At 35.1% G+C, this 15,254-nt stretch overlaps 2 protein-coding genes across 2 annotated transcripts; both read right to left on the reverse strand.

Annotated features, from left to right (window-relative positions):
- Window positions 1-342: 342 nt before the first annotated feature.
- Rabb (small GTP-binding protein) lies at window positions 343-5,032 on the reverse strand. Its single transcript, NM_001043545.2, is given in 5 exon segments — window positions 343-535; window positions 1,249-1,468; window positions 2,738-2,869; window positions 4,205-4,469; window positions 4,919-5,032. Coding segments are annotated over 4 exon segments (609 nt in total). The 5' UTR covers window positions 4,933-5,032; the 3' UTR covers window positions 343-535; window positions 1,249-1,270.
- A 1,964-nt stretch (window positions 5,033-6,996) lies between these two features.
- LOC101740758 (putative uncharacterized protein DDB_G0282133) lies at window positions 6,997-14,398 on the reverse strand. Its single transcript, XM_004921836.5, has 7 exons — window positions 13,871-14,398; window positions 9,981-13,692; window positions 9,615-9,806; window positions 9,339-9,458; window positions 8,428-8,685; window positions 7,586-7,774; window positions 6,997-7,172 (listed from the first exon to the last, which is right to left on the reverse strand). The coding sequence occupies exons 1-7, from the start codon at window positions 13,993-13,995 to the stop codon at window positions 7,095-7,097; spliced, it is 4,674 nt and encodes a 1,557-aa protein (XP_004921893.2). The 5' UTR covers window positions 13,996-14,398; the 3' UTR covers window positions 6,997-7,094.
- Window positions 14,399-15,254: the final 856 nt, after the last annotated feature.

Here is a 15,254-nt window from a genome sequence, read left to right on the forward strand (position 1 = left end):
ATATAATATAGTATATAGCTCATAGCACAACAATATCGCGCCCCATACATTGTTATGGACACGTTCACACTGTACTATATATTATTGGCTTACTATATGCTGGTATACTATATGGCAGTATACTATATCGTAGTCTGAAAGCAGCTTTATACCTGTGTTTCCAACCATCGCACTGCGCACACACATCCTAACGTCGCTCAGTTATCGAATCATAATTTCTTACCGGAAACAGCACAAAATTAACCTAAGATATTCATTATATATATAAACACGTGTACGAACATACGTTCATACACTACACCGTTTTTTTTGTAAATATTTTTTTAATCGTTTTTTTTTTCATTCTAAATTTTAACCTGACAGCAACTAAATAACGTTAGCGGTGGACGAGCGGGCGTCACACAAAATTGTTTAAATTTATTTATTTATAATCGTAATGTTGCGATATTTTTTTGTTGTAATTTCATTGTTGTAGTGTCGCGGGTGTGACCGGAACTGTCCTCGTCTGTCTCTATCCTCGCGTCACGCACGCACGCTGCCAATAGGGAATTGTTTAAAGCAAATAAAAACACGAGTGGTTGACATAAAGAGGTTAATAGGTTTTTTTTCATTGCTTAGATGGGTGGACGAGCTCACAGCACACCTGGTGTTTAAGTGGTTACTGGAGCTCATAGACATCTACAACGTAAATGCGCCACCCACCTTGAGATATAAGTTCTAAGGTCTCAGTATAGTTACAACGGCTGCTTCGCCCTTCAAACCGAAACCCATTACTGCTTCACGGCAGAAATAGGCAGGGTGGTGGTACCTACCCGTGCGGACTCACAAGAGGTCCTACCACCGGTAAATAAGCAAATTATAATTTTGGATTTTTATTATACGACGCTATTCCTTCACCGTGGAAGTCAATCGAGAACATTTGTCAAGTACGTTTAGTAAAAGCCTATCTCTTATCGATCAACATTTATGAAGTGATAAGAGCAGTTGTAAATGGCAGATGGTGGTTACTTTTTTTTTATGATTGAAGTATTACTGGTGGCGCGGAGGCCTTTCCAGTTTCACCAGGACAGGTGGGCGAGCAAGGCTCAGCCAGGAGGGGTGGGATTTGCTAACAACCGCCCGAGCGCCTCCGAAGGAGACCTAACAACTCAAGAGCAATTGCTTCGCGAATGAATCTACTACCGGATCGGGATCGTGACCCGCTGAGAAGATCCAGTGAGAAACTCAGCGGGCTGATGCGGTGGTTACCTCGTGAGTAAGCAGGCAGTATTCAGCAGCACGAGGACTTGCCGGTGTCAATGGGCTGTCCCTGATCGATCTTGACGTGGCCGGCAGGCGCGGCGCCGGTGGAGGGCGGGCCCACGCGCGCCTTGATCTCCGCCGCCATCGTCATGAACGCCTGCTCAACGTTCGTAGAGTTCTTCGCTGACGTCTCGAGGAACGGAATGCCCAGCTGTTCCGCATATTGCTGCCATATTTAAAACCACATATTAGATAATTTTGTAGGCAGCGCGCTTGGCTCTGCCCCTGGCATTGCTGAAGTCCATGGGCGACGGTAACCACTCACCATCAGGTGGGCCGTATGCTCGTCGGCCTACAAGGGCAATAAAAAAAAAGATAACTGGCTGTACCCGTCCGCTTCGCTGGGCATTTAAAATTAACATTATTATTTCTCACCCCCCCCCCCCACAAAAATTCTCATCATTAACGCCCCCGCAACTGGTGTACGTAGTCCAACACTCATATAAATATTAGCCTATCCATTAAGTACACGTATTTTCTACATGGATACCATGTTTCAAGTCGATCAGCTGCATGGTTCAGTAGTTATAATGGAACATCCGTAAAAACCATTGTAGATTTATATATTAGTATAGATATTTAAAAAAAGAACATTTACATGGATCCATATTGTTACGACGATAAGAGTAACGCCATCTATCGCCGAAACGAATATCAAAGGATTTAATAACATCTAGAATGCTCGAGAAGTACAACACCATTTATTTTCAGATAGCGGAAACACAAATCGAAAATATTCGACCTGTGAGGAATGTTCTCGACAATTCTAAGGATGTCGTATCGACTATAAAAGCGTTGCAAAGATGGCACGCAGTCAATCAGTAATCGGAACTACCCGAAGCGAACCAGCGAACGGATCCCTGAAGCGAAGCGGAAGCTATAATTTTTATACCAAATTTAAAAGAGATGAGCTTGCATGACACCCCTATTGATAAATATTTGTGCTTTGTGAAATAACATCAGCTATCAGTTTTAGCAATGATGTTTACACAAGTGGAACACATTGTTGTACTATGAATTGACCGAAATGCTGTTGATTGGGAGATTCTTTAGATCTTTTATTACATATGTTTCTTTATGTTAACAACTAGTCTACAGGTTACCAGATCATAAAATACAAATGTCACTCAATTTCACAATGAAACATGCTTCTCTTAAATTTTATTAAAACACAAACAAAAATTGCACACAAAGTAAATGATCCAGACAAAGAATCAAAGACAACATGTAGAGTACTACTCATTAATTATTGATTAGGTATTGTGCAATAAGCATTACATCAGTAGCAATATACATACATATACATATGTAGTGACAAACAAAGCTCAAATGTGAATGTGTATTCATACAGTAGCTAGCTTCAACCACTTTCAGTCATCTAAAATAATTGGTTACAAAGTTACTTTACAGACGTATTTATTCATTCATAACTTACCTTAGCTGTACTAAAGTCGACAACCTTTTTAGTGGTTAAGTCACACTTGTTACCGACGAGCAGTTTGTTCACATTGTCACAAGCGTAACGATCAATCTCCTCTAACCACTGTTTCACATTGCTGAATGAATCCTGTAATGGAATATATATTTTTTTAGAAAGTTTTTCTTTGATTTAAAAAAAGGGTAATCCTGATATATGACCCATGAAATAAAACTAACTAGTTAGTAAGCTGTCACTTTAGAAAGTTTGGTCACAATATTGAACACTTTAGAGATCTTGGTTACAAATAAACTTACACTTTTGCTTGTAATCTATTGTTTGACTGTTTTATATATATATATTACAATTACATAAATCAATCAATCAATACAAAAAATTATAATGCTTCAATTTAAATAATATTAAACGCAAGGTTATAATAATGTTGTCTTCACATTATATTTTTATGTTAATAATACTTTTTTCCAAATGAATAAAAGATGAGTTTTTTTAGTAAAATTTGATGTGCCAAACTACTAATCATTGACCTTAACTATTATATTTTGATGTACTCTACAGCTTCTGTAAATCTCTTAAATAGTTCACAATGAATTTTCAAATGATGAGCATCTTTTTTAATAGGACACTATTACTAGATTTTCTCACAGAAAAATTCAAAAATTTAATCTTATTTGAATAATAGTCATATTAATCTTAATGTGTGCAAATTTATTTATATATTACCATACATTGATATGGTATCATTGCTCTAATCTAATGAACTTGCAAATTATCTTAATAAATACCATTCATAGAGCATATATATTTTTTTTTAAACTATATATTATTTTCAACCATGAAATGTCTTTTTCTAAATGTGTAATAGTTATAATAGTTGTAGTAAGGAAATAAAAAGTTATAAGAAATACAAAACGTAAAGTCAACTGTGTCTAATAGTTAAAAAATCCAGTTCCATATTTTTAATATTAGTTCAAATTTTACAAGTGAAGCAAATTGTAATTTTTTATCAACACCAAAAATATTGAACAGTATAGATATAGAGAGGTAGGAGGAGAGGTATAGATTAATATGATTCACTGCATTGATTGTTTACACTTCAGTGTTTTGTTTGGAGAACTGGATCAATGCCAATTTTTTTTATTTTCTCATTTATTGTTTGCATAAACAATTTTCTAATTTATTTAGAAATTTTACTATGTACTCCAAATGAAAATACTAGATTTTGTAATTATTAATAATGGTTTAGTTTACATTTGAATTTGTGAATCTTCTTTGTGCAATTTAGATGTGTCAAATGTTGGTTCTTTGTTTTCTTTGTTTAAAACCATAATCTTTCGAGATTTTTTATAAAATACTTATTTTAAACATTTATTTTAGTATAAAAAAGAAAATAAACAATGTTTTTTTTGTTCTTAAGATGTGATATTTTATTCTGAAAATATTAGTGTAGGATCATATAATTACCTGGTCTGTGCAATCATATACAATGATGATTCCATGTGCTCCTCTGTAGTATGATGAGGTGATGGTTCTAAACCGCTCCTGTCCAGCTGTGTCCCATATTTGTAACTTTATTGTCTTGCCATTTAAGTCTACAGTCCTAATTTTAAAGTCCACGCCAATAGTACTGATGTAGCTCTCGGTGTACGTATCATCAGCGAATCTTAGCAACAGACATGATTTCCCAACTCCAGAGTCACCAATCAGGAGTAGTTTGAATAAGTAGTCGCTGTAATCAATAATTGAAATATACTTTAAAACAAATACTGTGCGTGTCAAGGGCAAATCATGCAGTTTGTACTGGAAGAATTATTGATGTCCTTAGGAGGCGTAACTTCTGTATCCTCAAACAAAGGAACGTCGTATATTTTTTGACAGAAGTGTACAAGCTGTAATTGAAATCCAGGAAATGCGATGATAAAATTTTAGATCAAATACGCCATTCACGATACGAATGACTACGTTTTCACTATTACTATAGTACCTACCACGAACACAATGACTCACCCCCTTCATCACAATATAGCTATTACTGTAAATTAAAAAACTATATCTTATGGTGTGAATGTAGTTCGTAATATTGTAAAAAATGAAGCAAATTTTATAATGAGGATACAGAGACGTGATATTTGCCCATCCTTGTTCATGAAATCGCCATGTTACAGATGTAATACTCACTATTCTGGATTCATTTTTTTAATTTTGTACTAGTAATTGTTTTTCACACAATTTAGTTGTCGAATTTATCGAAAGCACTTAAGTTCTTTGTTTCTAGTACTAAATAGCGAAAAAAAATTAATTCTACGTAGGATAATGGCCGCCGAACGAAACACCCACTGACGTAAGTCAGATTTAAACAGGAGTGCCACTTGGCAAGAATTAATTTGCGTTCAAAAACTATTTTTTTTAGGAATCGACTAATCCTTTAGTCGATTTTTTGTTTCTTTTTGCGTAGGGCAGTCAGTGCTCATATTTAGCAAAATGTAGACCACGGAAATGTACATAAGGTAAAGGCCCCAATTTTAACCACTTACTCTAAAATGTAAAGTTCTTATAAAATTGTTAATAAAATGAATGTATGTTGGTTGAAATATTACTGTTTCAATTATTATACTATTCATTTTTATATTTTTCAAGTTTTGTCGAAGTATGTTAATTGATTTTCTTGGTGAGAATGGGTTATTTATTTCACGTCAACAATTCACCATAAGTTTAGGCTTGAAATTTATTAGTCGTCGTGGCCCAAACAATAAGACGTCCGGTGCATTCGTATCTACTGATGCAACGATGTTCGAATCCCGCATGCGGGTATCAGTTTTTTTAATGAAATACATACTTAACAAATGTTCACTATTGACTTCCACGGTGAGGGAATAGCATCGTGTAATAAAAGTCAAGCCCGCAGAAATATAATTTGCATAGTTACTAGTGGTAAGGACCCCTTGTGAGTCCGCAGGGGCAGGTACCACCACCTTGCCTATTTCTGCCGTGAAGCAGTAATGCGTTTCGATTCGAAGGAAAGGGCAGCCGTTGTAACTATACTGAGACCTTAGAACTAATATCTCAAGGTGGGTGGCACATTTACGATGTAGATGTCTATGGGCTCTAGTAACCACTTAACACCAGGTAAACTGTAAGCTCATCCACCCATCTAAGCAATAAAAAACTAAAATAATAATTAATTATTAATTGACTAAAATCCAACATTGTGCTCCAAAGATTGCCTTATTTTTTATCGAAATGTTTTTCCCAGGGTATTTACAATATTTACAAAAAGCATACATTAAACGAATTGAGTTTAATAAATTATCCATTACATATAGAAGCAGTTTATGAGCACTATTGTTTTTTTTCGATTAGGTGGGTGGACGAGCTCACGAGCGCACAGCCTTTAGGCCATGACATGACTAATATATCATGAGTTATAATTTGTAATTAAATAATAAGTTAATCATTATAAACCGTTATATTAGAAACGGGTTTAGTCATCATTCATCGTAGACACCAAATATAAAAAAAATACTATAAGTTTCACATATTTTATTGAATATACCACTTTTCAAACATTTATTCAATATCTTACCAAAAAGCTTGCTTTTGTTTTTTCTCAGAAATTATCATCATAGGTAGGTACCTAAAATTTGGTTTTACATTATGACTGCACAACAAAATGCTTAAATGCTTTCAATGCCACATTTATAACTATAGTGGTTAATGGACAATCGTTAATTATTTCTACATAATACGATTGTAACAGGGAACAGTGTTTCCTAATATTTGGACGCTTTAGGGCCGAGTCACACCGGAATGGCAGCGGCCGGCGGCGATGCCAGCGGCTCCCGGCGTCGCCGCTGGCAGCCTCTCGACTGCACGCGCCTAGTCTCCTCTTGACTAGTTTAGTTTCTTCATTCGGCAATAATACTCGTGTGTTTGTAGTGAACGTGATGGAATTGGTTATTATATATGACGGCGGTGCCGCGAGCGGCCTGTGTCACCGCTGGCAGCCGCGGGCAGAACGACCGACAAGACGCACGTGGCGCGCGGCTGCTCGCTTCACCGCAGGCAGGCGGCGGCTGTGTCGCGACCTTTCCTGACTTTTCAAGCGATACTGATCTTTTCAGTATACAGATAAAGTTTAAAATTATTTCACACTGAAAGTGCTCGCCGCGAAGCTGCCGGCCGCTGCCATTCCGGTGTGACTCAGCCCTTAGGGCTGAATTAATGAGAAAACAGCTTTTGAAAGTAAATACTCTGGAAAATATATATATTTTTTATTTACAGAAAAAAATCTTTACATTTATGAATAACAACTACAACTAAAGGTGAGAAAATCTATTAACATTCAGGTAGGTATTCATAAAATCATTTCCTTTAGTATATTTAAAGGTATCTTCCATATATACAATCCTCTATCTTTATAGCCCGCGATTATCTGGAATTAAAAAAAATTAGATTTTATAATATTTGGTTTCCACAATGTAGGCATAAGATTGTTTAATAAAAATTAACCAGTAAAAGAATTATAAATTTAGAAATTACTATAACTTATTTCTGCCGTGATATGGGCATGGGTTATGGATCGCCAGTGGCATCTGCGTTATGGCATCAATAAGTTTCGGTTTGGTGAGGAGTGAGCTCGCTCACCCACCTAGTTAGTAACCACATATGATCCATTATAAAACAAATTATATGTAATTTGAAACCATAAAAATTAAATGTAGAAAGATAATGTGTAAAAATATTCTCTAATTAATTTTGGTACGTTCAGATGGTTTAATATTTACTTAATAAAAAGCCACTATAGCAAAGGGTTAATTGTATTAATTATATATAAATGTATGTTACCTTGCTGCCAACAATAGCCAGAGACAGTAACATAAGGCTGGGGCCACGTAACTGCGCGAGGGGTCTAGTCTCTCCCTCGCGGTACACATACACGCAGCCATCGTAGCAGCCCGCGAACACCAACCCGCCCGTCGCTCGCAGGCACACCGCGCCTTTACCGCCTTCGTGTGAACCAACGTGGCTGCCAGTCTGATAAATTATCAATAGGGTAAAACTACACAATATTTAACAGTAAACAATTGCTGTATATTTATAACTATTAGCAGTTCTGTATTTGGCCAAATTGTACTATTTTTATTTAAAAAGCAGGGCACTATAATACATTTTATATTGCACTGTTTCCGAAAATGAATACAAGTGCCGCTGAACCCTTTGAAATTACAGTACTAAAAATGACGTTTCAGATAATTAGTTTATTCGAATATTTAAGTAATGTTTTGTTTTCATTAATGTATGCTACCAGTTTATTGACAATTTGATTTCAAGAACCGACACCATCTACCGTGTATGAAGATTACATGTCTTTTAAAATAAAACCATCTGAATTATATTATTTAATTGAATTATATAATTATAATAAATAGTTAAATGAACTTATGATCTGCCATATAGGGTTACTGGACCCCATAGACACCAAACGTAAAACCCACCTTGAAACATGAGTTAGAAGTTTCCATGTTATAGTACAACTGCTGTTTCACTCTTCGAGTGCAGGGCCGACTTTATGATTAAACGTGAGTGGCAGCAGCCATGTTATGGTATCTGTGGGGCTCTGGTAACCACTTACAATAGTATTACATTCTTATTATAAGATAAATATGAAGTGAAATTGTGGCACTCACACTATAATCGAATACATGTATCTGATGACTGCTCGTTCCACAGTACACTTTGCCATCTTCAAATAATAAAGTGTAGACAGTCATTTTTGGACCCACTAAGGACCTTAGCAGCAGTCCTGTTTGTGCGTCCTTAATTGTCACATTCTCTGAACGCGCTGCCACAAGTAGAACCTTCCTTGGGCCTTCTTTCATAGCTCGCAGAGCCAAGATTGACTGATCCGAAAATTTCACAGTGCTGACTGGAATGAGCATGTTGTTCTGCAGAAAATAACAATTATTAGTAAATATGATTCATTATAATTTTTTATAAGTGTATCTGATAATTAGTAAGGTAGAATTATTATCTCACTATACTATACTATACTATAGTCTATTATATTTAATTCATATTCTATTATTTTCTATCAGATACAAGGTGTCCCAAAACGTAACGATAACCTGGAATCGCGGGAAAGGTCCTGTTATGATGGGTCAGTAAAAAAACTCAGTGTTCTTAACCCAACAGTACTCAAGTACCAAACATTGAAAAATTAAAAATATACTAACTGGAGAGGAGTTTCGACATTATTATTATTATACTAATTTTGAATTGTTTATAGATTTTAATATTGTTTTGGCTTCTCAAATAACCGTATTTTTAGAAAAAAATTACTTAATATGTATTTAAATAAAGATTCTATGTTTATCCCTTATCTCTTCTTGAACCATTAATCTGATTGAAAGCAAACTTGGTAGAGTTGTGGTTTCTCGTCCAGGAAATGTTTGTATCATAGGATGTTTGTTTCTATGACACAAACATTTTCAACTCAACAATTCAGTGGAAGGCATTGGGGAAGGCCTATGTCCAGCAGTGGGCGGGTAAAGGCTGATGATGATGATAGGAACACGCTTTATATAAATATATTTCTCACTTTGCATTCAAATTGCAGCACAAAACCAGTTCTTGTACCGACGAATATAGTGTCCCAGGCGCGATCCATAGTCTGGATTGGACTAAGAACATTGCACTCCGGGCCCTTTTCCACTCCTGTCTGAAATAGGTTGACAGGAAATGTGAAACATTGTTTACGGCAATAGTCATTTCTTTAGTATTTATTAGTGCACAATGTTTATACGTAAATCTATACACAAATTATCAGTGTCAAAAAATACCTAGTAAAAATTTTTACTTTATTTGAATTGATTACCTCTAAATCGTAATATCGTATCCTAGAATCCAGCGAACCAGTATAGACTGTCGTCCCATATTTTTCTTTTACTATAGTAATGCAGGTAACTGCTAAATTAGAGCCCCTTAAAGTATTCAGCAGTTGGCCATCACTGTTGAAGTGATAGACATTACCATCTAGACAAGCCGCAATGAAGTTGTTTTCTATGCACTGGAACATACAAAGCACAATTAAATCATTATTACTTACAGAAATCAAGGTAATTAAAAAAGCATGTAATAGGTGAACTAAAAGAGTGTTGGTTTTCTAATTAGACATTTAGTATTATGAATTTTTTTTACATTTAGCTTTAGTATAAGTCTTGGTAGTCGGGAAACTACGTACCTCAATAGCAAGGACTGCATCAGCGTTCCCAGTAACTGTAATTGCATCTCGGCGTAGATTCTCATCAGTAGAGTAATCATAGGTTTTGCATTCTGGTTCATTTTGTGCAAACTCCGATATCGCGTTGTCACATGAAGACTGACTGTTATCTAGTATTATATCTTCACTGATAGGTACATCTATTCTATCAGTGTCCCTAGATTTAATCTCACAATTGTCCCCGATAACTATGTCCTCTGAAACATCTAGCATGTCAAACTGTATGTCATTGACATCTGTTTCTTCTATAACTTCCATTTGTTGATTGAGTGTTTCTGAGGGTAGTTCTAGGGTGTCATTAGAGAATAGATAAATGGGTGACTTATGGCCAGCTATAGCCTCATCACATTCAGAAGGTTCTTCACATAATAATTCTAAATAAGGACTTATATCTAGAGGTTGTAAAACAACTGAGCATTCTTTGATATTATGCTGTGATAGATTAATAGAAGTGCTTGAGGGTTTCATTTTCTTCGATACTTTTCTAGCTTTTGGTGTGTGAGTTCTTTGTGATTTCTTTTTATTCACTTTCGATGGTACATTTTCAAGTTCGTCAAGTACGATTATATCTTCAAGAGGCCTGTCATCAGTTATGATTTGCTCCAAGAGTGATATGTTAAGCGGTTTTCCTTTCCTATTACTTCTTTTAAGTGATGAAGGACTTAAGGCAGAAACATTTTGTTCCACTTGTTTTTGACTGTGTCTTCTTAATCTTCTTTCTTGTGTTGGTTCAGTTTCTTCAACTGTCTCTAAGGCTATTTGTTCAAGCTCTTCAACAGGTATGTTGCTGAAATCATCGACAATAGAGTCTTCTGATAAATCACCTTCAATAATTATTTCAGCAGATTCAGTTCCATCTCCTCTATTTACTGGCACTACATTTAATACTGTCATGCCAAGAGTTTGTTCATTAACCGGACAAGTATTCTTTGACTCAAATGAATTATAGAGCTTAAACTTCTCTTGCAGGAGTACTTGTATTTCTAGGTCAATCTCTTTCATTCTCTCAAAAACATCAGTTGATTTTGTAGTTTCTTTCTGCACCGAGATTGGGTCTGTTTGTATTGATTTAGTATTAAATTTCTTCCTTTCAGTTTGACTACTTTTAGTATTGAATGTGCTTTTGTTTATTGTTTGAGTTTCCTTTGAAATTAACTTTTTAATACTATTTTCTTTATGACTTACACCGGTTTGTTTGTTTGGGCTATGTTTTCCTATTGGATTTCCATTTTTACTAGGAGCTATGGATGTATTTCTATGTGCTTGATGTAAATTTGATTTTTTGGGCTGATCCATAAACATGTCAATTGTTTTTAATTTCGTTTTAGTATCAATTCTGTTAGAACTTTGATTATTGCTACTAGTGCTAATATCTACAGGACTTGTATTATCATCTTTAGATATTATGGAATGACTATAGTTAGTATTATTATGTTTTTTCATTGGTGTTGTATGTCTATGTTTTTTTGTATATTCTTTCCTTTTGACATATTTATCTGAGTATCCCTTGTCTCCAGTTTCTAACCTTTTAGCATCTTTGGATGGATGTTTATTATTCTCATTCTTTGATAAGAACAAATTAAACAATGGTTTTGGAACATCTTCAGAATTCTCAACATTTTTTGAGGTGCCACTATTTACATTTTTATTTGTGTTTTTATTACTATTATGTTTGTTGGAATCGTAAAGTCCTGGATCACTTTTTTTACGTTTTTCTTTTCGATGATACGGTCTTTGGTCAATTGATCTTTTACGAGAACTTGTAGGTACAATCTCTTTGTTTGTAATTAAATCTTTTTCTGAAATTTTTTTTTCAACATATTTAGGTACTGGATTTATTTCTTCTTTTATCTCAGTGCTTGTAAAATGTTTTTTCATTGTTTCTGAATAAGATTGCATTGATGCATTCTGAACTGGGCTCTCTACCGAACATGTTAAATCATTTGTAATGATTTCACTTATTACATTTGGATCTTGCTCAAGAAAAGTGTTTTCTAGTTTTATACATAAATCTGAGTTATTTTTGATTTGTATCTCATTTTTTATCTGTTCAGAATGATTTGGAATATCATCTAATGAGGGTTTTTCAGTTTTAGGTGAAACAAACTCATTGGCTGACTTTGATGTTGAAGTGGACGGATTTATGCAGTCCTCACTTTCTAGAAAAGTGTGGTCAACTGGAACATGGTATTGCCTGTCTAATTCAGCAAAAGGATCTTCATCTTCAGAGCTCTGTTCTCTGTGTGTTTCAAACAAGGGCTTTATTTCAGGAATTACCTGTTGGTTGGTATTGTTTCTTTTATTTTCTGTACTTTTAAAACTCTCTGAGCTTCGTCTTCTATACAGATTATTAGGGTGACTTTGAATGGGATGTTTCATCTCATCCTGTTCATCAAATTTTGGTACCTCACCACCGTGGAAATCAGTATAATCATCAATTTCATCTTGATTTAAATATCTTTCTTGTGCATAATTATCGTTATATATATTTTCACTATGATAATCATAATCAACATGTTCTGCACTATAAGTGTTATCTTCAGTTTCTGCAATCTCATACACCTGTTGCACATTATTTAATTTCAAAATCTTACTAAGTTCAGCCAAAACAAGTGGTTTTATGTCTTCAAGTAAAACTGTATCTTGCGGATCTAAGATACACTGCATCTGCTTCATGAATGTGTCTTCATAAATAGTATTATTGTCGTTGTGAATAAAGTCATGACTGGAACTACTGAGAGATTTCTCGGCTAATGATCTCATGTGACGATTCAAGCTGTTCTGAGATTCTGTTATAAAACTGTTTATTGCATATTCAAATTTTGTTGATGAATTAGGGTTGTCCATCAATTTATGTATTTTGTCTTTGTCCATTTTGAATAACTGTTTCACAATATTGTTTTTCATTTTGTCACAGTTCGATTTTTCTATTTGTCTTTGTCTCTGCACTCTTCTCTTTACAGGCTGCTCTTGTTGAGGATTCTCATATGGAATTGATGATGTGTTGATTGTAGTCATTTGATTTTCATTTGGATCATCACAAGATGGACTTGGAGGCTCATTCCTGTTTAAAAGTCGCTTTCTAACAATATCTACAGTATCATCTATAGACCTGCTGAATGATATATCATTATTTGTGTTTTCTAAATCAGGAGTGGTACTGTAGTGATCAGAAGCAGGGGGTCTGTGTCCTGGATAGTTTGGTTGACTGTTTTTATTTTCGATATTTTCATTGTACTTTAAATGATGTTTTTGAGGGCTTTTATTTTGGTATGATTTGCAATCAAAATGAGGGTTTACCCAAGGACTGTGATTTAAAAGTCTTTCTTGAGCAAGTGAATTGTTAGCAACAATTCTGTGGTCGACATCACCCATGCTGTTTATATGGTATGCTTGTGATTTATTGTTATCATAACATTTAATATTTGAAATTTGAGTTTCAAGTGTTCTTGTTTGTTGGAGGTATGGAAGTATTTGCCTTTGGCCTCCTCCTCTATTTTGGTAATGACCTCTATGTCTAGAATTAAGGGAGCTATTGCGCTGAGGACTGTTATGGTTTCTGTAAGTGTGTCTCTCATAATGGTCAGTATAGTCATCATAATGCTGGTCTCCTCTATTAGGATAATTTCCAAAATGAGGCGGTCTGTGTAGTCTAGGCCCTGGATGTGGGAACCTAAAATTTATAAAATTATTTGATTACAAAAACAATTTTAAAACACTAACAGACATTACTAGGATCAATAAATTAAATTAAATAATGCTTTGAAACGAATATTTTCTCATTTTGTCCAATACATACTCAAGATACTTCTGATATCAAAATTATAATGAGCGCCGCAAATTTTTCTAACCTGTTAGGATTGTGAAGATTATACGGTCTGGGAGGCCTGAAGCGTGGGTTTCCTGGGTTTCTAGGCCTATGTTGTCTGGGATTTTCAGTCCGCCAACCGCCTGAACTTAAGTGACCTCGCCTCATATTGAAGGTGTTAAAACATATCTCAGGAAAACTGACACTCTTTTAATGATTTGCAGAAAGAATTTTTACTCAATACGATTTTTAAATGATCACACACTTTAATAACTTTAGTTTTTAATGAAATATTTAGCGCGGAATTAAACAAAATAATATTTATTTGACATTTCTGATCAATGTTGACATTTCAAAATAAACATGGCTGATTTTTCGTTCAGTACTTATGAAAAGAACGCGTTATTGCATTCATATAATTATAGCGACTGGATTTTGAAACAATAGGAAACAATAAGAACATATACAAGAAGCATTTCTCCAAGATGTCCTTCGAATCTCCACGTAGCAGATGTCAATGCATTCATCACATTTACCAAAATTAAACTTTCGTCTCTCTTGAACATTAATTTTCTCGGATGTAAATCTATGACAATAAAACGGAACAATATTGCCGGATAAAACATGGCTTACCCGTTTCTTACAAAAAAATATTTGAAGTATGTGGCAGGACTTTCGGCGCGTACTGCGGTGCCGTAAGTTTTGTGAAGTCGGTGTAGTGGAGCTCGATGGCGTTTAGTCGGTAGTCGGTTCAGCGGGGCTAGTGCCTCGCGCACCTATTTCAAGGCGTAGTCTCCTGTGAGAAATTAGGGGAGGTGGAGGACCTCAGTCCTTCTCTTCTCCTCCTCTTCCTTTCAGGAGACGCCGGAGTCAGATATAACCCGGTCCGTAACCCCTCTCGACCGGGTATCCGTAAATGGATTCCCCAGTGTTAAAAAAATTAAAAAGGGCAGATGTTAGCAAAGACACGCAGGCTGAGGCCGTGAGCTCGCCTAAGCGTTAAATAAAGTTATCAGTAATTTTACTTTATTTTAGCAAGACTATTTTTAAAGGTTTCTGTAATTATTTGACTTCTTTGCTAATAATCCCATGGACAAAGCTAAAAAAAATTAAGAAGAAAGCAGTCACGTCAAGCAGTTTTTGTCACTGAATTTTTGGCGGGAATTCGAGAAGCGAAGTTGTGTGAATTGTTTTACTTTATTAATAATTTAGTGTATGTTAGGGTTAAATGTGTAATAATTGGTGTTTTATTAACTGTTTAGTATCTGTGAAAATGAAATAAATCAATTCCAATTAACCAACCTAATTTCATTTTGCTTCATATCATCTTTCATAAAACAGAAAATACAAAAGGCTGTACGGGGCAATACCTTTGGCTTTCTAGTCGGAAAATGGAAACCACTACTTTACTGTCATCATATGTTATT

This window comes from Bombyx mori, chromosome 25 (assembly GCF_030269925.1).
Source record: "Bombyx mori chromosome 25, ASM3026992v2".
Classification (NCBI taxonomy): domain Eukaryota; kingdom Metazoa; phylum Arthropoda; class Insecta; order Lepidoptera; family Bombycidae; genus Bombyx; species Bombyx mori.